The sequence below is a fragment of the Poecilia reticulata genome, chromosome 6 (assembly GCF_904066995.2).
Source record: "Poecilia reticulata chromosome 6, P_reticulata-male-v2, whole genome shotgun sequence".
NCBI classification, from domain to species: Eukaryota; Metazoa; Chordata; class Actinopteri; order Cyprinodontiformes; family Poeciliidae; genus Poecilia; species Poecilia reticulata.
In genome coordinates this window covers 28,927,154-28,954,065 of record NC_088835.1, presented here as the reverse complement: position 1 = coordinate 28,954,065, position 26,912 = coordinate 28,927,154, and the positions used below count along the sequence as shown (strand labels likewise).

Sequence of the window (26,912 nt, the reverse complement as noted above, 5' to 3'; positions counted from 1 at the left end):
TAAAGTGTTACTAGGAATTATTATAAAACAAGCTCTAAAATCTCTCTGAAATGTTATTTGTAAGTTAATGCTCTCAAAATAAGACAAAACTAACATTCACTAAAAACTAGACCAACAATACTTGGTAAGATTTTGTGTTTTTACAGTGTGGATTTATATACTATACATCTAAGCCTGTTGAAATAAGTTAGTAATCAATAAATAGCATGATGAATTAAACTAAGTTTGACCATTTCCATTTCGATGATCCTTTTTGAAAGCTTTGTTTCAGAGACTTTGTAATTATTTTATTTGTGGTTTTGGTTGTGTGTGGTTTTCATTTTCTCTCTGGATTGTCGTGTTTCATGTTGGATATTTAAAATGTCTTCCACTTCAGGGTGAACTTGTATTAATACGCCATTGTTTAATGCATTACTTCGAAACAACGTGTGATTGTTTATCGCAATAACTACTGAGACAATTTGTCTCCAAGCAAAATTAGTTTTTGTGACAAGTCTAGATAAAGTATTGTTGAGATGAAAGCATACAAATGGCCTAGTCAAACTCCATAACTAAAAGCAGTTGAGAATCTGTGGGAAGAACTGAAAGCTGCTGCTCGCTGCTCTCCATCCGATCAGATCAGATCATCTTCAGCTGTTTTGCATAACTTTCAGTTTCAGCTGTTTATCTTCCAGCTGAAACCGCGATGAACTTTGTTCTGCAAAGTATTCACTCAAAAGGGGTTGAATACATAATGCACCCAAAAAACGGAACAAAAGCTCTACTTGGCAGATAAAATCCAAACCAAAGACATCAGAGTCCGTAGCGTCATGTGAACAAATAAGAATGCAAGACAAAGACACGAGGTTTCCTGTGTGAAACAAAGCTGCAGCATCCACAGCAGACCTGGATCAACCTGCAGCGAGACATAAATCTGCCCGTTTAACGACGATCCTCCGAGCTTCACCTCTGACCGAGACACGCCTGCTTCGACCAGCCAGTGTTTACACAGCCGGCGGGGCCGTAAATAACTCATTAGCGTCTCTAAATCACACTCGTCTTCGACGCCGCGGAAAGCGGAACTGTTGCTGCGACGCAATGGAGGAGTCATTTCACCCGTTTCCTGCGCGTTTTGCACTCCTCAACACAAACAGAGTCATGTTTGGTGACTTCAAGCCGACTGACTGCTGTCAAAAAAAGAAAAAGAAAAAAAGACAGGAGCAGCAAGGGCGCGGTGTGTGTTTAGAGAAAGAAATGGTCCGTGTTATGGACGGCCGAGCGGGAACAGTGTGTCCAGCGCCGTGTGAGAGCTGCTGCTGAGTTCAGGGGAAGAAAACCGTGTCAGGACAATGAAACGCTTCTAGGAATGATGATTCAAAATACCACAAACAGCTAAAGACAATCTCAAAAAACAAAAAACAGGAACAGAAAACGACTCAGCAGAAAGACCAGAAAGTAGAGTTGAACGATACGGCTGAAAAAATGTCTCAGGGTGCTGCTGAATACTTGGCAAATTCAATATTTATTTACCATGTTTTTGTTTTAAATATCTGAAATATTGCCAGCCTGGTTTTTACTTCATTGTTTGTTGTATTTTTAATTTTTAAGCAGTGGCTTAAACTGCTGCTGCTGTAAGTTACTCCAGTTGTTGCTAGGTAACCAAAGAGTGAGTGAGCTGAAGCCACCAACCTAGCTAGCTTAGCTCGCCGCGAGAGGTTGAGTAGCTACAGTGTTTCCTCTGCCTACAACTCCCATAATGCTGTGCAGTTCTGGAGTTCAGTGAATATTCTATAGACTGAATATATATCTGCTGATATTGATCTCATATTATTATTGATTTATTGTCCAGACCTACTGGAAAGACAATTACCATGAATAGAAGCGGGGAACATAAATGGCTACAGATAAAAACAAAGACGTTACAGTCATTCCAGTCATCTGGTGTCAAGCATCTCTGTGGTCAATCAACCCTGCTGTCTTTAAGGCTGCCATGAATCTCTGAGGTCGTCCAACACCTTGTCGAAGTCACCAAGTGTCTCCCTCAGTGGGTTTTGTTTTTAGTTTTTGAGGTCGTGTGTATGAGACTTTGCCAGATCTCTCCAAGATCATAACCAATTATCAACAAGTCGTATGAAAACAGAGAGGAGAAATGCTAATGTCAGCCCAGCAGCTCTTCAGGACACTGGTAAACATAAAAATCAGTGGTGGAATTAAATGTTTTATTGAGGTAATTCCAGGGTTTGTAATAAATTAATCGCATTTTAATTGAAAACCATGTGATCGACAAAATAAGCAACATTCTCAGTTCAAAACCCTTTTTACTGCCAAGTTATTAAATACATTTAAATCAAATTTAATGTGTTTATTCCTGTCCCTGATTAAAATGTCTCCAGAAGGAGCAGGATGAGAGTTTAATGTTATTAAATTACAGGTTTTAGATAGCTTGCTAGCTCACGGTCTTTGACAACGACAACAGAAATCTGACAAAACTACATTTTTGTTTATATTTAGTAAAGAGGGACGTTTTGCTCAGTATCCTCAGGGTTTTCAAGTCCTTTTTAAAAATCTAGCAACATAACTAGCTAGATAGATTTAAAAAATGTCACTATTCTGTATAGTTTTTATGATTTATTATCCATTTTCCATTTCTGCCTACATGTATATTATTATTAATGGTGATTATTAATTATTTCTTTTTTTATATCATTTAAATTTGATTTTTTTTTCCATAGATTTGTTCACAGAGGCATGTTGGGCCACTGTAGATAGAAAAAAAGGAGTAAAAACTTTCTGAGTTTGCAAATTTGACACAGATAAGTAATACTTTATCCAGATCTTTGTGCTTATCACTGCTGATTCTGCAGACATTAGCGTCATTGCATGATTTAGCCTGCAAATGTTTTCACATTTTTGTACTCATTTATCTGTAATGTGATTAATCAGGAGTCTTTATGGATGTTTTCGATGTTACTTTTTGCTACAGAGGTAGCTGACGTCAGGTTCTGCAGGTTCAAACACCCGATTTCCATCCTCCTGGTGTGTGTGAATCACCTGCAGCAGGATGGTGCCTCCAGGGATGCTGAGCTGGATGCAGTACTTGGGAGCGTTGTCCCAGGAGAGGAGCTGCAGGTCCTCTATGGAGCTGTAGGACAAAGTCGTCTCCATGTAACCGGTGGGCTGCAGGCAGAAAGAAGACAACAGCGTCAGCCTGCATGTTGTTTACAGTACAAGATGTCTGCTGGAGCAGAGCCAGAGCAGAAACAAGGCTTTTGTTTTTCCTGCCAGTCAGCTGGAAAGACAAAAAGAAACATCTCCTAACCCGAGCCGCCCTGAGCAAACTAACCTGCAGGTACTTTAGTCGGCGTAATCAGCCAGTGATGCTGTGTTCACATGCAGAAACCAGGTGGAAAAACCAACTGAACTGAGGGGGAGCGGGAAGCGACGATCCCAGGCCGTCCCAAAGATTACAGAAACACTGACAAATTACCACAAGTTTCCGGACGCAAGAGAAATATGTGTGCTTGCGTTTGTGAACCAGGCAGATAAAAATATCAAGAGCAAGTCAAAACCACAAGGAAACCAAGCTCTCCCTCCTAAAACCATGGGAGGAGTTTCACAGAAATGGTTAAGGCAGCTCTATTATAAGAGCCATAAATGATTCACCGCTGATTCTGCAGACATTAGCGTCACTGCATGATTTAGCTTGCAATTATTGTTGATGGAAGATTAACACAAAAAGCCAGAGCAGACGTCATCTGCAGAAGCTTTAGCTGCTGCTCTGCTCTTTAACTGTTTGTTATTCTTTTACTTTTCTTTTTTCTTTTGCTGCCCAGGAGTTCACAGAGCGGGCTAGTATTTACGATCCCAAAGGAGGAACGACACAAAGACGCGCTGAAAACGACAGCAGACGAAGCGATCGGGTTTTTAAGGAGTGCTGATGTGAGAGAGCTGCTTAACTGTAAATTACATCTGACCAAGTTCCCATAAAACGAGTTATAAAGGGAAGCAGAAGATAGTTTAGTGGTGAGATGAGCAGAGAGGAGAACATTTTCTGTAGTGGATCTAATGTCAAGACTCAGAGTGAAACTGGGAGAAACTTTCTGGTCTGATTATGGTAAATCCTGCCTTTTCTGGGGAGAAGAAACAACTAGTGAGGCTTAAAAATATTAAAAATATTCTTGAACAGTGAGTGAAAAGCAGTCAGATTTCTGTAGACAAGGGACATGAAAATCATTCCAGATTTAAAACAAAGGAAGGTCTGCCAAACTGTCTAAATCCTTTATGGAAATGAAACAGAGAGTAAAAATGGATTTGGGTCACAGTGTGAATGTAGCCTCAGCTGCCCGGGTTTTTCTTAAATAATAAAAAATATTTAAAAAATTATTAGAAACGTATACAGCTCCCCATTTTTCAGTATTCAGAATTGATTCAGACTTCCCAGGACTGAGAATTATGATTCTTTATTGAACTGATGTCTTTCCGCACTTCTAAACCGTTTACGTTTAAAAAGCAGAAGTGGAGCCTCCTGCACAACCAACAAGAATGCAGCAAATGGTTTCTGAACCAACAAACTACTTGTTTTTTTTCCAGCAGCCATTGTACATCGCATACAACAGTGAAAGAAAACAAGTAATACTTGTAACCATATAGCTTGAAATTTGCCATTTTCAAGCTATATGGAGCAATGATGAAGACAAACGATGATGGCGATTATCATCGTTAGCACAATTAGCATCTCCATCCATTTTCATATCAGGCTGCAATGTGAACGTAGCCTTCTTGAGGGCCAAACTTGGCCCCCGGGCCGCACTTTGGACACCCCTGACCAAAGCCGTCCAGCTGGATTGGGTTCTCTCTCCTTCTTTCATGTTTTTCTCGCAGAAACTCTCCTCGGCCGCTGCATGAAAGCGGCTCGGCGACTCCAGCGGACAGGTGCTCCTCTTCTTTAATTGCATCCATCTCTCGCTCTATAGAGCAAACAGCTCCCTCCTCCTCCTCCCTCCGCTGAAGAACAAACACGCTCTTCCTTCATGTGCACGTCCCTCTGCAGCTCATAGATCGCTGGCTGGCTCCACGCGCAGGATTTTCATTACAGACCACGTCCACGGCAAATATTGGTTCAGGGGAGATGTTTCATTTTCTGTGGAAGAGTAAACGCCGGCTGCAGTCTTTCCGTCTGCAGGCCGCCGAACCGGGTTGTGTTTTTGTTTTGTTTTGTTTCTGCGGCGCACGACTCGGTAATGAGATGAAGAGCAGAATATGAAGCGGGAGATAAATGGCACCGCGTCTCTGAAAAGGCAGAGCAGAACGAACAGAAGGGACTTCAATTTTCTGATAACCAGCAGAGGTTGCCATAGATACAACATCCTGTACAAGAGCGAGCGCCGGCCCATCTCCTCTTCCTCCCCTCCTCTTCCTCATAACCGTTTTTCTGCTCCCAGCCCTCGTTTTTCCCCTTACTCTGTCTCTTTTCACTTTGCTTTTCATCATAAAGGAGGGATGAAGGAGCCTCCTGCAACTCTCGGCTCCTTTGCTCTCTGCTGTGTTGCCATAGAAACAAGAGGATGGAGATGTATGTTATGCTTTTCCCCCACCGTGAGAAGCAGACGGAGCAATGATGAAGACAAAAAAAAAAAAACAATAAAAGGAAGAGAGGACATAAGGCAGATGTTCTGGGAAATGTTTGGTCACATGAAGCATCATTTTAACAATTCATCCGACATAAAAACGGCAACAGAAATGGTCCTAAAACACCACATCCCCAAAATAAACTGGAGTTTTTTCCCGTCAAACTCAGTGCTTTCTGGAAACAGAAGCCTGTAAGTTGGAACAAAAAAACCCAAGCAGACCACAACCCGGCCATCAGCCAACCGTGTGCTTCGCTTCTGCCAACTTCATGACTCTTTTTGGTTGTTTTTGAAACCAGTTTTTGCCAGTCTGGTGTCCAGAATGGTGAATTGCTTCCAATTTTCCCCAAATTTCAGTTTAATTTATGCTAAATTCCAGAATATTTTCCATCCAACGTGGGCAAATTTGACCAGCTTTGTGCCTCATTTTACGTCCAATTTCAGCCTCATTTGTGTCTCAATTTGAGTTCATTCTTGCCCATTTCTTTTTGAATTATTTCGGCCAATCTGGGTTTTCCTCTCTGCTGTGCAGATTTTGGCTGACTTTGTGTTGTACTCCATACAGATTAGCATTACATTTAAATACACTTTGCATTTAATCCTGGTCCATTTGGCATCTCACTTAGGCCTGTCATGATAACAAGTTTTGCTGGACAATAAATTGTCATAGAAGGTATTCAGAAAAATGATAGTGTGGTTTTGAGACAATGCCAGAAAATGGTCTCAAAGATCAATAGACTTTAAATTCTAACGGATATTTAACACTAAACCTGGAAAACATTTTAAATATCCGCAACAAATAACAGAAACGACAAATAAAATTAATTATGAGGTCTCTAAATCAAATTATTCTTCAAAAAATATATCCAGTTGAGCCCAAAGCAACTTTAACCCTCGCTTTGGCACATTTATGCTTCCGTTTTTAGGCAAAAATAAGAACTGAAAACTAAAACCTTCTGCACAACTCAGCACTCTTTCTGCGATCATCATCTCCCTGATTATATGAGCAACATTTGCTGAGTTGCAGGAAAACTTGGATTTTCCCCCCACTCCTCTCTGGATGACTCATGAGGAAACACTCGAGCACCAGAGAAGAAAGAGAAACCAAAGCGGAGTGGGAAGAGGAGGAGAGCAGCAGCTGACCGAGGAGAAACCCATCAGGTGTTCAGCTCGCCACTGGAAAGGTCAAGTAGCCATTTTGCAGGTCAGCTGACCAAACCAAACACACCTGGAACAACAAAGCCACCAGGGGTATTAATGACCTGCCAGGTCTTTTTATTTCAAAGCCACTTTAGTCGCAGTTTCACTAATAATTCTTGTTCTCAAACAGAAGGTGATTGCTGCCAGACTTCGTCCGACCGCATGCAAAGCTGCGGCTCTCGAAGCGACGGAGTCACTTCCTTCCAGCCATCGGCGGCTCCAACTTCTCCATCTGCTGCATAGAGGCGTAGATCGCCGTTTGGCATGACGACGCAGCTGTGAGGCTTGACGTCTGCAGCTGCGTGGGCGGACACAGCTGCAGATTTCTGTGAAGAAACGACTCCGAGAAAGTTTCAGCGTCACTCGAGACAGGAAGTAAGAACGTAATCAAGAACTGAAGCTGCTGCAGGGACAGGACGATGCATACAGGAACGCCACTTCGCACTTCCTGCAGGAGAGCAGCAGCAGTTTCTGCTCAATGTTTTCCTCCAGTTATCAGTATAAACATTTGATGTGCAACATCCAGGAAATATTCAGGGTCTTCTGAGAAACATAAGAATTTCGCCCCGTGCCCATACTTCCGCGTGGTTTTCTCGATGATGTATCAAGTTTCTTTGGCTGCAAATGAAGCTACTAGCTTCACGTTGAATAAATAAAGAATAAACGAACACAGATGCAAACAAGAATGTGAGCCTGGTTTCCAATGGCGGGCACACTTCCTCTAATCCACTAATAGCAGAGCTGAAGTTTCATATAACACTTCAGCTAACTTTTAAAACGCCTAGCGCACTCAGCTTCCCCCAAATAATTTTTCCAGATAAATTCTAAAGCACTAAACTTGTAATAAACTTGGCTGTTTTATAAATGTCACATAGTTAAACGTTTATATTGAGGCTCTTATTTTGAGGTGGATTTAAACTGTTTACTCAGCAGCTCCACTTCTTCTCCATTTTCGTTTCTCAACTTTACTTAAAGCATGAAACATCCTGGAACAAAATAAAATAGGAAAAATAAAAAAAATATAAACAAAGGGCATCAAAAAAGATGTAAATTAGGTCAAAATCAAACTGGTGCTTGACGGTTGTAGCCTTTCAAGCGCAGATATAATTTCATTTGAAGTTAGCGCTTTAGCATTAGCTTCCTCTAAATATGTTTAAGCTCAGCTAACGCTTTAGCTTTAGTGGATCTAGTGTTTGTGATTACAGCTTTAGGATTAGCCTAGCTAACTTTAGCTAGCGGTGCCTACCGCTGCTGGTTGCTATGGCAATTCCCTCCTTTTCTGAAAAATGAAGGAGAAGACCACAATACTCAGAAACGGAGATAAGCATTTAGCCCTTAAACAAACAGTTACTGTGATAAAAACTACAGGCCAAATTGAAGAAGTAAAGTTATTGAACTGTGTCGGAGCCATCTGCCAGACATGCACATCTATTTTAACGCATCTACAGTGTTTTATATAGATAATGTGGCAAGTTAAAGAGAATAAGAGTTCCTGTAGCTGTAAATGCTTCTGTATTTCCTCTGCACTTCACTGAAAACTAGCAAGTCCTGAAACAGCAGGAGAACTTTTTTAGAATATATATTTTTTATTTTTACAAAACAAATAAAATCTAAGAATAAAAGATTTTCAACACAACACTAATTATTTCCTTTTGTTTGTGTTTGAACCTCAAACATGCCGCAGCCTCACTAATTAAACTAGGCACTGAGAAATCTCCTGCTCTTGTTGCTAAATGTAAACAAATAATATTTTTCTAGCCCAAAAACAAAAAGACTGAACCAACAAAATGTTCCTTTTATACAAAAATACTAAAATCTTCCATATTAACCATATTATTAAGCAGTTAAAGAGAATAAATGACAGGTAACTTATTTTCAATTTTCTGTGAATGTTTTCAACTCTAAGAGCAACAAACTAAAAAAACAGATGAAGCTGAAGAACAGAGCCAATAATAAGATGTTATTACAGGTAAAGAAAGCACAAACACCTTGTTTACTACGAATTAAAATCACATAAACATAAGAAAACATTAACTGAATGCGGCATTTGTGACCAATATGATTGGTTACCTCTAATTTGCATCTTATCCAAATTTTAAGTCAATAACTACATTAAAATAATTCAGTTAATATGAAAACAAAGAATGCCAATATGAATTTCCTTTAAAAAAAAAAAAAAAGAAAAAAGATGGGAAACACTTTGAAAAATGAGAACGCAGTAGGTCCACAGACGAAAAAGTAAAAATAAAATTACGAGAATAGAGTCAGAAAATTACCAGTATAATATTCCCATCATATTATGAGAATATAGTCATCATATTACCATGATAAAGCTGTAATATTATGACTTTATTCTCATTATAAAGACATTTACGCAGCACTGGGAGAGAATAAATTACGATTTTTTTGCACTCAGATACTAAAAGTAAACAAAAAACATATTTAAAGGCTAAAAAAGTAGATTTTGAATAATATGCTCCCTTTAAAGGATTAGTACATTAAAAATGACCTAGTCCAGTGGATAAGAGGCAAATTGCAGTCGAGTAAATATATATTTTGGATTTTTTTTGCATTTTGCTGCTCCAAATCTTTCTGATTAACAGTCAGTTCCCAGAAAGACTCTTTTGTTCCTTTTGTTTATCTCCATGTGCCGAACAGAGGCGGACGAATCTCTGCCTGGTCACACACATGATGTCAGCTGAATCAGTTTCCCAAAATCTTCGTCATGTTTACAAACACGGGTCGTGATGAGAGCGAAGCACGTGTTGAAAACAGACTATTACAGCATTATTCAGCCATTACTGAGAGTTCAGCAGCTCACTAATAACTGAATGTGCTTATTTTATCGCCTGCGATGAAGAGCAAACAAACAAAAAACACGAGCAACCGACGGAGGAGCTCCCAACGGACCTGACTTTCCCGGACGGAGAACTGGAAAGAACTCCCAGCAGCTCCAAACTCTGATCCAAATATAACGTTATCTAAACAAAACCGTAAATCAGACCCAAGGAGCGCGCAGACACTGAGCACGTGCAAGGCTGCCGCAAGGCAGGAGGGTTACTGTGGAAAAGCAGCAGAGCTGTGAGGGGTCAGAGGTCGATGCAAGACTCCAGAGGCTGTCTTTGGATAAATGGGACCCTGAGAGAGCCGCTCTTTCTACACAATCGCAAACGTGAGCTACTGAATGAAACCTGAAACGGTTTAAAGTGACGGTTAGGATTTAAGTGTACGGTCTATGTAAATCATTCTTAGATAATGGGATTTCAGTCTGCTCTGTTTAACTCAACGTTTGAACTCACATGTGAAAATGGCTACAAACAGATGTGCAATTGTACTACCGTACATCTTTGAAAAGCAGAAGTGGGGCCTCCTGCACAACCAACCAGAATGCAGCAAGTGGTTTCTGAATGAAAGGTCAACAACAAAACACTTGTTTTTTCCAGTGGCCGTTGTACAGTGGCGGTACTTGTAACCCTGTGTCTTGAAATTTGCTATTTTTATTAATGCTTAGCATCATTAGCACAATTAGCATCTCCATCTATTTTCTAGATTGTGATTATTCTTGGCTTATCAAAGTCTTCCAACAGGCTGATAAAACTGTTTAAATCTTTTATGTTCAATGAAACAGAGGGAATTTTTTTAACTCCAGCTAGCCTTCCTGTTATCTGCTAAATCCCTCTGGGGCTGCTCTATAGAGTTCTGCCACAAATGTTGCTCTGAAAAACCCAACAGTTGTGATACTATGGCTGAACATTGCAGATGATACAAATTATGAATCTCGCATCGACAAAGTGTTGGAAAGTCAAACCAACTGGACAGATACACTGTGTTGTTATCATCCTGCAGAATTTGCATGTTTGGTTATTGAAATATGACATCCAGCCAAATATTGCAGTTGCTTGATGCTGATTGTGGTTTGTTTGTGGTTAGTAGATCTACACATAAACAAGTAGTTTGTTTTCTCCCTTTTAAACACCAAAACGTATCAAATGAAGGAGATTTTTAGCAGAGAGCTAAATATGTTTACGCACCATGATTCCATTTTAAGGAAACGCATCTACTGTGTTTTTTATTTAAGACTGCATGTTTTACACATTGCTCAAAATTTTAAAAACAAAAGATATTAAACTTGCCCTCTTGTTTTCTGTAGATTTTGTGTTTGTCTGCAGATACATGCCACTCTGCATTTAAAAATATGAATTAGTTAGGGCATCTTTTCTTGTTTGCTTCTCTTTTAAGGTTGAAATCAGGAGCCATAATAAAACCGGTACATCGTAAGCCAATTACAAATTACACAAATAAATAGGCCTGTTGTAATAAGCAATTAATTAGATTAAAACAAGCTAAATAATTTGCATTTGCATGATTTACTCTTTTGTCTCTTTTTTTTGAAGAACAATTTTGTTTAAAGACTTCATAACTGACTTTGTTGTTGCGAATAAACAGTTTCAGTTGTTTTGTTTGTTTACTTTGGATATTTTAAATGTATTCAAGTTCCATTGTTAAATGTTTGTTAGAAATTAAAGTTTATAGATCTTTGAGAATGCTTTCTTGCATTTTTATGCCATTACTATTGTATTACTTGAAAATGTTCTCAAAACCGAAATATTATTGTTTATTGCAAAAACTTCTGGGACAATTTATTGTCCAGCAAAATTTGCTATAATAATAGCAGGAATCACCATTATAACTCTGTGAAAGATGAAGTGTTGTCATGTTGGTATTGGGGGCCCTAAATTAAAACCTGCTTAGGGCCTCAAAAAGGTTTTGTCCGGCCCTGTCGAGTTTGAAACTCTTTTCCCAACACTTCACCCTCTCATTCCCAGCTCCACTCCTCCCTCCCTCCCTTCTCTGGATTAATGAGCTCCTCAGAACCACTTGACCTCTGACCCCTTTCTCAGACGTTAGAGTCTGATACCACAATCTGTTCAGTTCTTCGCATCGTTTCCCCAGAACGACGAAGCAACAACTTCTGCTTTCAGATAATTTCTCATCTTCCACTTTTAATGCTCGGCGGACATGGCGAGCCGAGGACAACAGCAGCGGCGGCGTGAAACAAAGGCATGCAAACGATCAGGAAAAACGGGCGGCGGCGTGACATCATGGAGCATGCAAAGAGGATTACATGGAATGCAGATTTTAGATGTAGCAGGACAGAAAGTTAAACAACTCCAGAGGTGCGGGCCTTTTTATGATGTTTTCCATCATTCCAGAGAAGCAGAGCAATGGGAACGTCTCCCATCGCTCTGCATCACAGAGGCATTTCTCAAACAGTGAAGGAAGGACGAGGAGAGAATTAGAGACGTTAAAAAGAAGAAAATTTCCACCAAAACCCTCAGGAACTTTTAGAAAAAAAAGTTTAAAGTTTCTGAGTGTGAAAAGTCAGACATGATAGATAAAATTCAAATATTTTTAGATTAATTTAGGACATTTTCAAGAACAATCTGGGAAGTTTGAGTTTGAAAAGTCAAAGATTTGATAGAAAAAAAATTTCAGAATTTTTTTAATGAATCTAAGAAATTTTCTAGAAAAAAATGGGATGTTTCTGTTTCCAAAGTCAAAAAATGAAAATTAGCTTAAAAAACTTTGAGACAAAAAGTATCTGCTTTAAGAAGTCAGAAAATTTACAAAAGTGAATCTAAACTTTTGAAGCTCCAAGATTTTTTTCTAGAAAATTTCTGAGATCAGTCTGAAAAGCTTTTGCAGAAATGTACTCCCTTTTTCCATATTCGCCGTAGTACAACGTAGTAGGAAAGTGTGTCTGGAGAAGCTTACGGGACGGTTCTCTTCATTTTTTAAAACACGAGCCGATCGTCTGATCTGAACTTTCATCTCTCCTTCCTCCTAGAAATCCATCATTAACAGAAGCAAACAGAAATGTGAAGGTTTATCTGTGCAGGTCAAGGCTCAGGGTGTGAACTCATTATTGTCATTAAAGTCATTACAGCTGTATCTGTGCAGGGAGAAAAAAAAACACAACTTTTATCTTTTTTTCCAGAAGTCTGATAAGATTATGAGGTATGATTTTCAGCAGAGCTTCCTGCCTTTGTGCAGCCTGGAACCAATCAGACTGATGTTTAGGTCTCGTTCAGAGATTGCTGAGATTAGGATTAAGGCCAAACTTCAAGTTGAGGCTGAATGACGCATTAAACAACCACATGAGGAAGCCTGGCTGAATACTCTGTATGTGCAGACAGCTGAGCTGTAACTCATAAGTGGCAGGCCGAGTTTTTTTCTGACCCATTTCTCTGAACACAAAAACCTCAAAATATAAAGAGGCAACAAAAAGTGACCTCTAAAATTAATTTAAATCTGAAATCTTTGCAGGGCACAAATGCAGCAACAAACACTGAATCCAGACGGCATTTACTGAAACAAAGACTTTGAAGAGCATCTGTTGGCTTTATTTTTTAATAGCACATCCTGTTTGCATTTTAGGTGTTTTACATCTTGATTCTGCAAAGCTTCACTTAATTACCTAAGAGTTCAAGCAATTAGCATTTTTGCTTTAAGAAGGAAGAAGCGGCTTAGTAATGAAAAAAGAAATCTAAGCTATAATAATGCTGAGTCATTCGTTGCTATGGCGATTTGGGAGCCCAGAGCAACAACCGTTTCACAAGCCAAGCAAATAAGAAATTAAGTCTTAAACAAGCAGCCATGTAAAGTCGTATCAAATGAATATTTCTACCATAAGTGGCACAATCTTCTAGTGGCGACACGCGTAAATTTAGACGCTTCTACGTCATTTCATGTTAAAGAGAGCCTTTAGTTCCAGTTTGGAAAGAACAATTTAAATCTGGAATATAATGGGAGTGAATGAGAGCCTGGGTGTGAGGTTTCTGCACTCTGGGCTGATCTGACACAAAACTTTAAGTTCTGCCACAGTGAGAGACACGCTGGGTGAAAGTAGACAGAAATACCTACGTTTTCATGTATAAACTGTACCTGTGGAAATGAAACTGTGTGCAACTTAAGTCAAATGAATCCTGAATATTTCACAGGGTCGGAATCTAGAGTGCGTGACATCATCACTCTGAACATTTGGCGGGAAAATCTTAAAGAAATTAAACTTAAACTGATTGTGTAAAACCTGAAATGTATCAAAATGTCAGTTCAGTTAAAGACCAATTAGATGTGATGCTTCTGTTGAAAAAAAAAAAAAAGTCCCACTGTACTGTTGCAATTATTGCTAATTCTTACAAATATAAATCCCAACAAGCAGAACTAATTAAAAGTTTCCCCATTCTACAGACCTGACATTTTTTGCTGACATAACAGGAACTAAAACCATAAAATATAACTTTTTGTACTACAGCGAAGACGGTCAGTGTGTGTCATGTTCCCAGCATCGACACCAGGTGATAAGGTCCTGCTAAATTTCCAAATCAGATAAAAGTGTTCTGTTTGCCCTCATATTGACTATTGGTTAAAATAATTGAGGCTAAATCAACACAGAAGATCAATCGTAACTGAACTAGTGGAGGCGTCCGCGATGGGAATTGATTTCTGATGCTTCTTTGTGTGTAATCTCTTTAGTTCGACGGCGTATTGGAGAGAGAAAAGTTAAAAAGGAAGAGTACATATTCACCAAAAAAAACTCAGAAATTGTATTTAATCACAGAAATCTTCGTGTATAAAACTTGAAAATATCAGTGTTCTGAAAAGTTTAAAATTTGACAGAAAAAAATAAGAAATTCTGAGATTATTCTCAAATGTTTCAGTAAAAACTTGGAAACTTCCCAGGATGCAACTGTTCCTCACTGCAGCTGACACAAATACGTAATTCGGTTCATTAAAACACACGTAGATGAAGCTGATGTGGCGCAGTGAGATCTAAAGGGAGTGGAACTGGTTTAACGGATCCCATGTGAACGCTGCTGGCTCCGACTCCCTTTTCTCCTCCTAATCATCTCAGTTATTTGCAGAGCGTGGGGATGTGATCGGCCTCCCCTCGCTGGGAGTCGGCTCTCTGAACGGGTCGGCATTGTACTGCAGCCCACACGGGATGCCGAGCAGCACAACGGCTCCAATCAGGAAAGGCACGTTTCGCTCCCTCCCTGAACGCGAGCCCTCTTCCTCATGTTTCAGCCTCTGAGCGGGGCTGGGAATATGTGACGACTCGCAGACACATGATACAGGAATTTCTGGATAAATCACCCGCATGACTCGATTCAAAACAAAAAGAAGGAGCAGCGTCGTCACAGTCTGCGCTTCCTGCCATAAAAACAAAGCAGACTGCGGTTCAGTAAAGGACTTTGGCTGATGGATGTCGCCGCGCAGAAGAGCGCTCGCGTTTTTCTGTTTTGTTAACAAAACATGCAACAGCCAGGAGCATCGCTACCTTACAGAATACCATTCGCTTTAGTCACTCATCTCTGCAGCAGATAATACAGGGTATTTACATTTAATTGTGCAATTGGCATTTTGGGGAAAAAACTGTTTAATGGAAACATGCCAACGTGGTTTTGGATTAAAAAAAAGTTTGGATGGAAACAATGGAAACACTTTTTTGGCATCACACAAGTCACACCATCAACATCCAGATGTTACTACTGGCACAAACCACGAAGAAGACGACAACAGGAAGTAGTTGGAGGATGATGGCGCAGGATCGTTTTAATGGCTTATTTAAAAAATAACTTATAGGAAACCTATACAGAAAACAGGGAATTTATATGCAACTTATAAAGTACCAAGCTGAAACTTTCCAGGTACTTTTTAGTACAAAATAGATAACTATTTTGTGTCATAGATACAAAATATGTATCTATATACATACTTATATTTATATAGATACATATATCTATATACATATAAATAGTTTAATAGTTGTAACTACTTAGTTACAACTGAATAGTTGCAAGTAGTTACAACTATTCAGTTGTAACTACTTAGTTACAACTGAATAACAGTTAGCAGGTTGTCGTGACTGTTTCTTTCATTCCGAAAAAAAAGGGTAACACTTTATTTGAAGGGGTGTGCATAAGACTGACATAACACTGTCATAAACATGACATAACATTTGTCATGAACATAAAGAAGTCTGTATTAATGTTTATGACTGTTGTCATGAAGTGTCATTCAGTAAATAATGACACTTTTAATGCAAAGTTGGCATTTTTAATGGACTTTCAATTCAACATTTAGAGCAACTTTGCATTAAAAGTGACATTTTTTTACCAAATGACACTTCATGACAACTGTCATAAACATTAATACAGACTTCTTTATGTTCATGACAGATGTTATGTCAGTCTTATGCACACCTCTTCAGATAAAGTGTTACCAAAAAACAAAAACGCTAAAAAATTACATGGTGTTGAAATTGAGGTCAAAGATTAAGGAAGTCTTCATTTCAGATGTGCAACAATAAACAGAAGGAACTATTACCCATATAACTGAACAAAAAGCCTTATTTTATATATGAAGAGTAACAAAGCAGGAATAATAAGTCTAGTTCAGGAATACGTGAAAAATAAGTCCTGTTAGAAGTTTGTTATTGTATCTGTAAGCTTAGGAGAAATGATGACTCGGCCTCATTGACTGACTGAAAATATGTTCAACATCCTCATAAAAAAACCAAAAAAAAACATCTATGAAACCATAAATGATTTAGTTTCCTGTTTGTCCGGTAAGATGACGAGGCCTTTCCGGGTTTCTTAGAGTAGTTCGGTCTTTAATTCCACCCCCAACAAGAGGAAGCATCAAACAACGTTAACGACTTATGAGTGCACTGCTAAAAATACGCTTCCCCTAAAGACAGGCCTCGAAACATGAAGCATAAGTACAGAAAATAAAAGCACCTCTGAAGAAGAAACTTAGACGGGTTTCCCCCCCCCCATCAGCTGCATGCATTTCCTGCAGCAACAAAAATATTCTCCATGATGCAGCGGAGCTCTGTGGTGTGACGGGCACACGTCTTAACGAGGTGTATTGATACGAGTGGAAAATGTCAGGGGTGTTGATGACAATGGGGGAGGGAACTAAAAGGGTTTTATTATTCAGCCTAATTACCAACAATTACAAGCGATGACCACACAGAGATGCCCTGGGGTTAATTATTACCCAGAATCAGATCTTACAGGTGTGGGATTAAAGCAGAACGACAGACAACAGAGCAAATATTCAGGCAGGTTCATCTCTCACACCTGAGGGGCTTCTCAGACCCCCCATCTGGTGAACTGCGTTCCCCAAAAGGTCTGTGTTAATAATTCAGGTAATTCTGCAGCTAATTGAGAGCGTTTTAGTCCCGCCTGATAGTCCATTAGGCTCGATTTGATTGGGGACCAAAGTTGCAACTTTTGCTACATTTTCAGCTGCTGCGGTTCGCTTTCACACCGAGTCAAATTAATCCAAACTAACTGAAAAACCTGTTTCCCTCTTCACCTGTAGGGGCGCTGCACCAAGAAACACTGAAGGAAACTACACCAAAAACTCAGAAGAAGACATGAACACAACTTTCTTCTTCACTAAACATAGACAAGAAGATGTTATCGAACACAGGATCTCTCTTTTGTCTTTGGTTAGAGACCACAAGCAATTTATGCAGCTCGCCGTTTACCCAGAATGCCCTGCGCTGTTTTCTGCTTTTAGAGCGGTCTGCTTTACATTCACATTTGCATTCAAAATGCACCAGAGTTCACTTCAATTGAACCAAAACCTATGTTTTTAGATCGGCCTATGACAATGACAAACTATACTGAACAATAAATTGTCCAGGCAGTTGTTGCGATAAAAACTAATATTGTTTGGAGACCATATTCAAGTAAAACAATGTAATGGCATAATAATACAAAACACATTCTCAAAGATGAATGAATTTTAAATTTCAATCAAAATTTGACACTGGAACTGGAAGACATTTTAAATATCTAAAATAAACAAACAGCATAAACAACAAGTAAAATGAATTATCAAGTCTCGGTAAACAAAATTGTTGAGACCAAAACACAATACTGGAGATTTTAGTCATCCAGTTTCTGGTAGAAAGAAAGAAATGACCAATCACGCTGATGGAAATTATTGAGCTCGTTAAGATTTCACTTTTTGCGTCTTTGGTCCAAAGCAGAGTTTTCTATTGCGTATTCACACCTGCCCAAACAAACCAGAGTTTAATTAAAGCGGACTACTTTATAAAATTACATTTCTGTTGAAGGTTAGCAGCAGCTGTGCAGAAGCAAACATCAGAATCAGGGTTTGATATAAACTGAACAGCATGAGCAATTTGTTATGACTGTAGCTGTAGGATTTATTATCTTCAGAAAAAGAACAAATGACCCTTATCAATTAGTCATCTTGCTACAATAACAAAATTATGGTAGATCATGTTTCCAAACTCACAAGGCATTCGTCAGATTAGAATTGTAATTATGTAGTCATTTTCTTTCTGTTGAGATCATCAGTAAATGCTGTGTTTCTGTCGTTATGTTGGAGCGTTAAGCAGAAAACAGTCTATAAGTTGACCTTAGCAGAGTGGTTTTATTTAATGATGTTATTGATATTGTACTGTGTTTTTTTGTAACTAATTGTTTAACTGTATTATTGTCAGGACACTCTTGTAAAAGAGTTTAATCCTGGTTAAAGTTTCAGTATGTAACTTTTAGTAAGAATATGTTTTTTTACACATTTGTTAAAAATGTCACTATGTCCTGACACTGGAATACAAGTCAGATAAGCAGTGAAAAGATCGATCTCCTTCATAAACTACCAGAAGAAATTAGCAAAATCAACCAATCAGAACCAGGAGGCGGGTCTTAGCGCTGTCAATCATCCTCGTGTACGCGGTGCTAAATCTGCTAATGGTGGAGAAACAACTCACTGTTACAGGATAACTGTTTATCCACCATCATCAGGGGCTAAGCTAACTAGCTTTAGCTTTCACAATAGCCATTGCTGATGGGTAGAAGCTTCAAGCCCTCCCCTCCTGCCTCTGATTGGTTGTTTCTGGCAATGGGAGGACTGGGAGAAGGCAGAGAGGATTCATTTTTTTGTTCTCAGATTATCTGTCTCATATACTGCCAAGACATAGTGACAGTTTTAACAAATATTGAAAAAAAAAACATTTCTGTGAATGTGACGTACTTCAGATTTAAATAAAGGTTTAATGAAAACAATATTGTTATTGTTTGTATTCTCTCATAAAATTTAACCTGAAATTGGAATAAAGTAGTTAATGCTTATTTTTGGTGCCTTTTCTAATCTTACTCCCCCCCCTAGGTAACAGATACATTAGCTACGCCCCTGGACTGGAAGCTCCTCTCCTCACCTGGAGGACCAGAAGTGTCCACAGGATGGTGTCTGTGTCCACGACCCGCTTCCCTTTTTTCCCGAAATGCGTCAAAACCCAGAATGCGCGTCCAAACAAGACCAGCTCCGGTGCAGGAATGCAGAAGCATCACGCACCGACACATTCATAACCGCAGCCACGCACACGCGTGTTTTACAGTTTTCAACACTCACCGTCGCCGAGCTGAGGCCGCTGTCCGTCAGCGTCAGGTGGTGCGGCTCCCACCTCCGCAGGTACTTGGAGGTGAGCAGCTTGCTGAGGAAGGTGCGTGGGTGTTTGACCACGCAAACCTGGATGTCCCCTTCGTGCAGCAGCTTGTAGCGCATCCCGCTGCTGCTGCAGTGGTGCAGGGACCTCCTGCACGGCCCTGCGCCCAGCTTCGTGTTGTTGTTGCCCTCGGACATCTCCCCCAGTAAGGGCTTGCTCTCCTCGCACTGGTAGAACTGGTTGTTGTGCAGCTCGTTGGGTCCCCCGCCGCCGCTGTTGTAATCCATTTTCTCCCCCAGTAATCCCAGTATTTATTGTTCCCAGTGGAGTTTTGACGGAGGGTCGTGGAGGGTTTATTTTTTTTGTTTGTTTGTTTTAAAATAAATCAGAAGGTCGTTGGGATGAGGCGGAGGGAAGGGAAGGGGTGGGGGAGCTTACCTACCAACACACGAACAGGACGTCAGCAGATCCAGATGTTTCAACCGTTTAATCACTCACTGACAATAATCCACCATTTTCCTCTCCGTGAACAGTCTTCACGGTGCGCGTACTCCCCCCACTCCACGGACACAGCGCCGTTCTCAGAGTGTGAGGGCCATGGCCTGATCCACTGGGTACACCTCGGAGCCGGACTCAATAAATCCTCGGGTCGAATCGGCAGAAAAACACTTCGTTCCGGCGTCTCCGGGATCTTCAGAGGGTGTTGTAGGCCATTTCTGCCTCTCCGATCGCTTTTATTCTCCGCTTTTCCTGCTGACCGTCTCAGTGTGAAGAGGAGCCAGCACTCTGCGCTCATTGGACCCTGCCCCGTCACGTGACGCCGGACTGACGTCAATTGGGAGGCGAGCGGATGAGCCGTGCGTCTTTTGTACCATAGTGTGTCTGCTGGGGGCGCGCGCGCGCGTTCGTCTCTCCCCTCCCTGGGTGCGCGCGCATAAAAAATGGAGTTCAAGCGAAACCCTCCTCCTCTTCCTCCCCCTCCTCTTCCTCCTCCACTTTTCTTCTTCCCTGGAAATGATGCATAATTCCAGGATTAAAATTTTCCAGTTGATCAGAATAAAGTGAAAAAATTCATCGTTACTTTATGACATTATAAAAATTTTCAAATTTAAATTATTTTTATTTAATAATTAACTTAGCTCTATGTTTTCAATATAGAGCAGTTTATATAAAATGGGGTTTTCTGCATGGAGTTTGCTTGCTTTCCAGGTACTCCGGCTTCCTCCCACAGTCCAAAAACATGTACTTAGTGTAGACTAGAGGAAATAATTATTACATTAAAATAATTTGAATTAGAAAATTATTATATATTTCTACCAATTAAAACCCCAAAATTCAATATATTTCAAATTTTCTTAACCTTATATATCAAGCAAAACATTGAGAAAAGAATATATGCATGTAGTTTATGTTATTTGAATATAGTCATATTTGCTTCACATTTTAATTTTTATAATTACATTTTATTCTGTATATAATTCTAATAATTATGTTTAAATCCAACGTAGTTTTAACTTTGCTAAATTTTAATCTCTGAAATTTATTTTTAAATTGAATATTAGGCACCAGCAACCCTCCCGACCCCACTGAGGGACAAGGGCGTAAGAAAATGGATGGATGGAAATTGAATATTATTTATATATGTTTGTGTTGTATTTCTACAAATAAAAAGCCATAGAATGTTTTTTTATTATTATTTGGCAATTTGTGAGAGATATTTATTTGTTAACCCAGTAACATTTTTGACCAATCTGAAATGACAAAGTTTCACATCAACATGTTTGAATCATCCATCCACTCTCCCACTCGCTGACTGTACTTCCGCAGAAAACCAGGTTTCATTTTCACACAAATAAGGGTTGATAAAATAGATAAAAAGAGGCATCTTTCCCAATTTTTCAAGACAACACTCTGTTAAAAAGCCTGCAGAAACCAGCCAGGGTGAGTGACTCAAACAGGGAATAAAAGCTTCACACCGGCCCATCTCAGGGGTCCCAGGCCACAACAACAAATGCTTCACCTGAGATTCCCAAAAGGAACCATCTTTTTTCCGTTCTGTCATCATTGTTTGCGTCTTTTACGGAAGCTCTGACTATCCTTCCTGCTATCCGACGCCGCAGGTTCAAACAGGCCAGAATATCTGCAGGTTGTGTCAGCACTAAGTACGTCAGCAAACACAAGAAAGAAGGCCGGAAAGTGCCAGGAATGTCGGGCATCACAAGATATTCATTAAGAAATCATGGAAATTATGAAACATTTTATGACAGGTTTTCATGTCTGCAGGGCTACTTTGTTGTGATTTATCTACAAACTGTGTCATTAGTAATATTTTCCCAACTTTTTACAGTCATTTGTCGCCTGCTAACTGTCCCTGATATCAACAGTACAGGACTGTTTAGTCTGTTTTATTCAAAATAAATAATTGTTTTTCTTTCATAAATACATACACATATATGCAATTATGATGTTCATTTAATTTATAAGAATTTTTAAGGAAGTTTGTCCTGCAGTGCAGTTGATCTTTTAGGATTTAAGTGATATTTACAATGTATTCCTAAAATGATCCACATATTTGATCATAAATGCGTTTAAACTAAATATTAACTTATATTTAATTTGTTCTTGTGGAGGCTTGTTAAACCAGGAAGAAGATTTACGGGTTGTGGTAATGTTTTATTTTTATACAAAATCCTTCAAAGTGAAGCTTTTAATGTCTTTTATTTCCCAAAATCCATTCAGAGACTCAGGAAACGCAGAGTCACTGGTTGCTATGGCGATTTCCCACCTTTCCTGGACAGCAGTGAAGGCCGAAATTAAACCTCAAGCAAAAAGCCACTGCATGAAAACTAAAAATGGTATCAAGACCGTTCATGACTCATGACTTTCAGAACCTTCTGGTGGTCTTTATATCTTTTTTTGAAAAAAGATATAAAGATAAAGATAGCAAAAATATAATGGGAGCAAATGAGAGGTTGGATGTGTGCTTTCTGCACTCTGAGTGGATTTGACAGAAAACAGTAATTCCTCCCACCGTCAGAGACATGTTGGATGAAAGTAGACAGAAAAATCTACGTTTTGATGTATGAACTGCACATGTGGAACCGAAGCTGTAGACGTGAAAGTTGCTTGAATCAAAAATGTTTCTGAATACTTTATGGAGTCAACAGATAAATGTTACATGGAATTTTCGGGCACATTTGCATGAAATTTGTATATAATTTCAATATCTTAACAAAAAACAGTAACTGAGACTGGTAATAAATTTTGTTTACAAGGCAGAACAACACTCTTCTAAAGTGAACGTAATTATCCAGATGTTTACAATGTCCTTCAACTGGAAAGGAAATCTTGCTTTTTGTCTCTTTGACAACATGCAGCAGAGGAAAAATTACTTAATTAAAAAAAAAAAGTAACAGACATGGATCCAGTTTCTGAGACGAAACAATATCCCAGTTTAAATGAGTGCCTCGTGGTTCTTTCCACATGTTCCAGTATTTACAGTAAATACTGCACTGCATCACTGTCATCTAAACAGCAGCTCACTTGTTGGCACCTTGTGACTGTCCGTCTGCGAGGAAAATGTAAAAACCTGAAAGAGGCCATGGGATTGCTTCAATTTGTTCTAAGGAGGAAGTTTTGTCACAAGTGGCTTCTGCTGAGTGTTTCATTGACGTCAGAGGATTAAATTCACAATCTGCTGAAAAGCACACGAAGAGTTTTGCTTTTGTTTCAGTCTAAACGCTGAAGTTTTCACAGGAACATCGTCTGCTAAACACACTGCTTTGTTACCAGACTCTTCATCTATCGATTCATCTTTCTGTATATGTATATGCATCTGTCCATCTATTCATACGTTCATCATAGAGTCCAAACAGATCTTTTTTTGTTTGATGAATTTCATCTGACGCAAAGAAAATTAATTATACTGTGTAGTTTTCTATGATTTATTCGCCATTTTCTATTTCTGCCTACCTTCATTCTTCTTATTAATATTATGATGATTATTATTATTTGCTATTTCCTTTTTTTATATTCAGATTTCCCACTGCAAAATGGGAACAACTCCAACTGCCACCCAGTAAAAACTTTTTAAGAGTGACTTTGCGATTCAATATGGCCGCTCCTCGAATCAACAGTGGTGGAAAAGTTTATTTTACAACACACACATGTAAGAGTGTCAATATTATGTGTAGCGCCTGCAACTATAACCTGAACAAATTAAAAGCTGTGTTTGCTTATGGAAAGTAAAGCTTAAAATAATGTTTGTAATAACTACGGCAAATAATGTCTATGGGTGTTGCCATGTTGGGATCCTGACTTCTTAACTGGAACTCTTTTATCTTGGATCTGATGTTGCTTTCCAGTTGTACTCAGAATTTGAAAGTTCTGACTTCCCAGTTGGGAAGGATCAACTGGAATACCCTCTGACGTTGGATTTCCAACTGGGAAACTGGAAGAAACTCTTACCTTACCACAGGGGCCACGTTTCATTGGCTAATGCCCATTTTACGTCACAGCGCAGCTACCACATGCGTGGCCGTCTCACAAACGCAAGCTACTGTAGTAAATACATGCTAATGTACTTTGTGGACTAGCAGACTGGCAGAAAGTTTTTGCGTCAGGACTCAAAAAAGAATGGTTCTCCACCGTCAGTGGGGTATCTGTACAGGCGATGTCAGGTATCCTAATCGTATTTGTAAAACTAAAATTCACAGATTTCCAAAATCTGAAACGGAAAGCCTTGCTTGGATCAAAGCTTGTGCACGTCCGCATTTGCAGCTCAACCGTCGTAGGATCAATAAGAACAAAGGAGTGTTTGCTGGTGTAAGTATTATTGCTTTGCTTTCTTTGTGTTTAGTGAATGAAAAAATAAAGTCAATAATAAACACATCCATTATGAAAACCTTTTAGCCAAGTACAGCACAATGGCAGTACTGATACAACTTCTACACCTTGAAGCCTGTCTGTTACACTCTTACGTTAGCTGAACAGAACAATATGCAATGTGACATACATTAAAGATTTTATTTCACCTGAAAAGACTTTTTACTAAACTGTAATCGTGTTAGCCACGCTAATCGTGTTAGCCTCCGAGTACCGTGTATCAGGCCTAGCCACATACGAACATTTTCCAACAGAAATCACCCTCAAAACCAGGAATGCCCGACTTACCCAGCCTTGCAAGAACAATAGCCATCAGTGATCTTGTCCACGGCTATATTTATGCTGAGGGTGTGAGGATTTGCTGTTTTTCTCATCGACCGGTAGCATTTAGCTGTGACACGCACTATGTTGGAGGCATCGTGTGGCTCAAAAACCTTGATGTCGTCCAAAAAAGATGACATGAACTTGTTTGTTCCCCTGTCCATTGTCGTGGCTGATATTTTTTGAAAATTCGGCAGAAATGCTACACTAATCGACTCAGAAATACTCTGCAGTGAGTAAGTCGAAATGAAATTACACATAGAAGCTAAGCACCGCAAGGCTTTGTTTGTGAGACATGCAGTCACGTGAGACTTTCGAGGGGCGTTTCTGGGCGGACCTTGGTAAGGTACATTACGATGGACTTAAATATGGCATCCATATGCGTCTGTGATGGAAACATGTTTATTTATTGAGACACTTATGTAAGAATTCTTCTAAAATCAATGTTACGTGTAATACCTGCAATTCAATACTTAAAAAATTTAAATGGTGTTTGCTTACTGAAAGTAAAGCCTAAAACTATGTTTGTACGATGTACTGCAAACAATGTCTAAGGGCGTCGCCATTTTGGAGACCTGACTTAACTGCAACTCACAGCATAAGATCTAATAGAATGGATCTGTTATCTAGTTGATTGGATTAAAGTACAACAAAAAAATTCTGACGTACTTTAATCTCAAAATTTAGGGTTTTTTTTTCTCAGAATTCTGACTTTAATCTCAGAATTATAACTCTGTGTTAATTTATGCCAAAATCCAAATACATATCCAAGCATTCTTAGGCACATGTCAATTATGTAAGCATATAAAAATAATTGCATAATTCCTGCTACAGGATTTTAAATCTCCATTTTAGTCACAATGAAAACCTGCCTCAAATGTATTTGGTAAATTTGAGTTTTAAGACTAGATGTCCAAAGTTGCAACCTTTTTTGGGCCAGTGCCCCCCTATCCATTATCCAGGTCACTAACTGCCCCCCAATCAAAGAAGATGTGGGCTACTTGCACCAAATAGTTTTTTTTTATGATTAATATTACTAGCATTATTGTTGCTGTCTTGATTTGTATTGTTTCTGTATTTATCATCAAAAATCCTTAAAAATTAACACATTACTGAATTATTAGTTTCCAAAGAACAAAAAAACCATGTGAATAGAAATCCTTTTTAAAATGCAATGGACATTCAACTTAAAATCAGTAGGCCTATCAGCAGCCAATCAGAATGGAAAAAAAATCTTGTTCTATGCCATTTTCTGTTGTTCGTTGTTAAATCTTGCACAAAATGGCCAGATAAGTCACACAGCAATACCAGTTTAAACTTTGCAAAAAGATTGTGCTCTGGAACATTAACACATGGGTAGAACTGCAACATAAACATGGATGATATTTTTCTATAGTCTCGGTGCAAAAATAAATCTACTCCAAGATGTCAACACTTGCCACCACTGAGCAGATTTATCGGTCTACCTCCACAGCCTGGGGCAGCTAGAATGACCAGACTTCTGCTCTGACCTCAACCAGCATGTCCCACCTCAGGTATTCAGTGTGGCTGTGTCACAAGTACCAACACAACCACAGTGGCTGACTTGACAATTTTTCAACCGGATGCCATCCCACAACAGTGCATGACCAGCATGAGAAGGTTGTGACAGGCTGTTTATGGTTCTCCCTGTCGTTACCCCTGCTTTTTAAATGAATTACCAATACGTCTTTAAATTTAAATCCAATCATCTACACCTGCCTATTGTTTCAGGGTCCCGAGGGTGCTGGTACCCATCTCCACCGGCTACTGGGTGAGAAGTAGAATACATCCTGGGCTGGTTGCCAGTCCATTTCAGGCTTCTATCAAAACCAATTCACCTGAGAATTAGTACCATATATGGAAGTGGCACTGATTGAAAAAAATCTGATTTGAGTCGCATTTGCCTGCTGTCTGAACATAGCTTAAGTGTTTACATCCCATGTTATTCACAGTCCTTTTTTTAATTATTATTTTTGTGTGACTTGAATCTATGACTTTAACTTGTTTTACATCTGAATTTTCCCACTGTGGTCCAATAATGTATATTCTAGTCTATAAATGCACAGAGTTGTTTGGCAGTAAAATTAGGGGATTAAACAGTACTGGCAGCATGCTTCTTCAATCAGCTCCTTTAAACTGGTTGTTTGACTGCTATCAGGCACATGACCGGGTTAGATGGATTAAACCGCTCGCTTTAATTAAAACCTACCCCCTCCTGTAACGCTACTCTGTAATCCTGTTTCCTTAATCACTTGTCTAGACATATACTCACAGAAAAACTGAGTGTCTGTTGATCTGAGAGGTGATTAAACTGGACATATAAAACATGTTCCTAATGTGTTGGATTTAAGGAGTCTTGCAGGGCGTATAAGTGGTAACATGAGATA

General features: G+C 39.2%; 1 protein-coding gene across 2 annotated transcripts in view; it reads right to left on the bottom strand.

Moving 5' to 3' along the window:
* The window catches only part of cmip (c-Maf inducing protein), a 41,680-nt gene extending 21,484 nt beyond the window's left edge, over positions 1-20,196 (bottom strand). The window contains exons 1-2 of one of the 2 annotated variants that reach the window (XM_008412545.3): positions 19,266-20,196; positions 3,031-3,156 (exon numbers count right to left, since the gene is read on the bottom strand). In XM_008412545.3, coding sequence (XP_008410767.1) covers positions 3,031-3,156; positions 19,266-19,586 — 447 coding nt within the window. In that variant the 5' untranslated portion in view covers positions 19,587-20,196. Of the gene's footprint in view, positions 1-3,030; positions 3,157-3,322; positions 5,524-19,265 lie in introns of those variants that run through there. The other variant, XM_008412546.3, reaches the window with a different exon arrangement.
* Between the last annotated feature and the right edge of the window lie 6,716 nt (positions 20,197-26,912).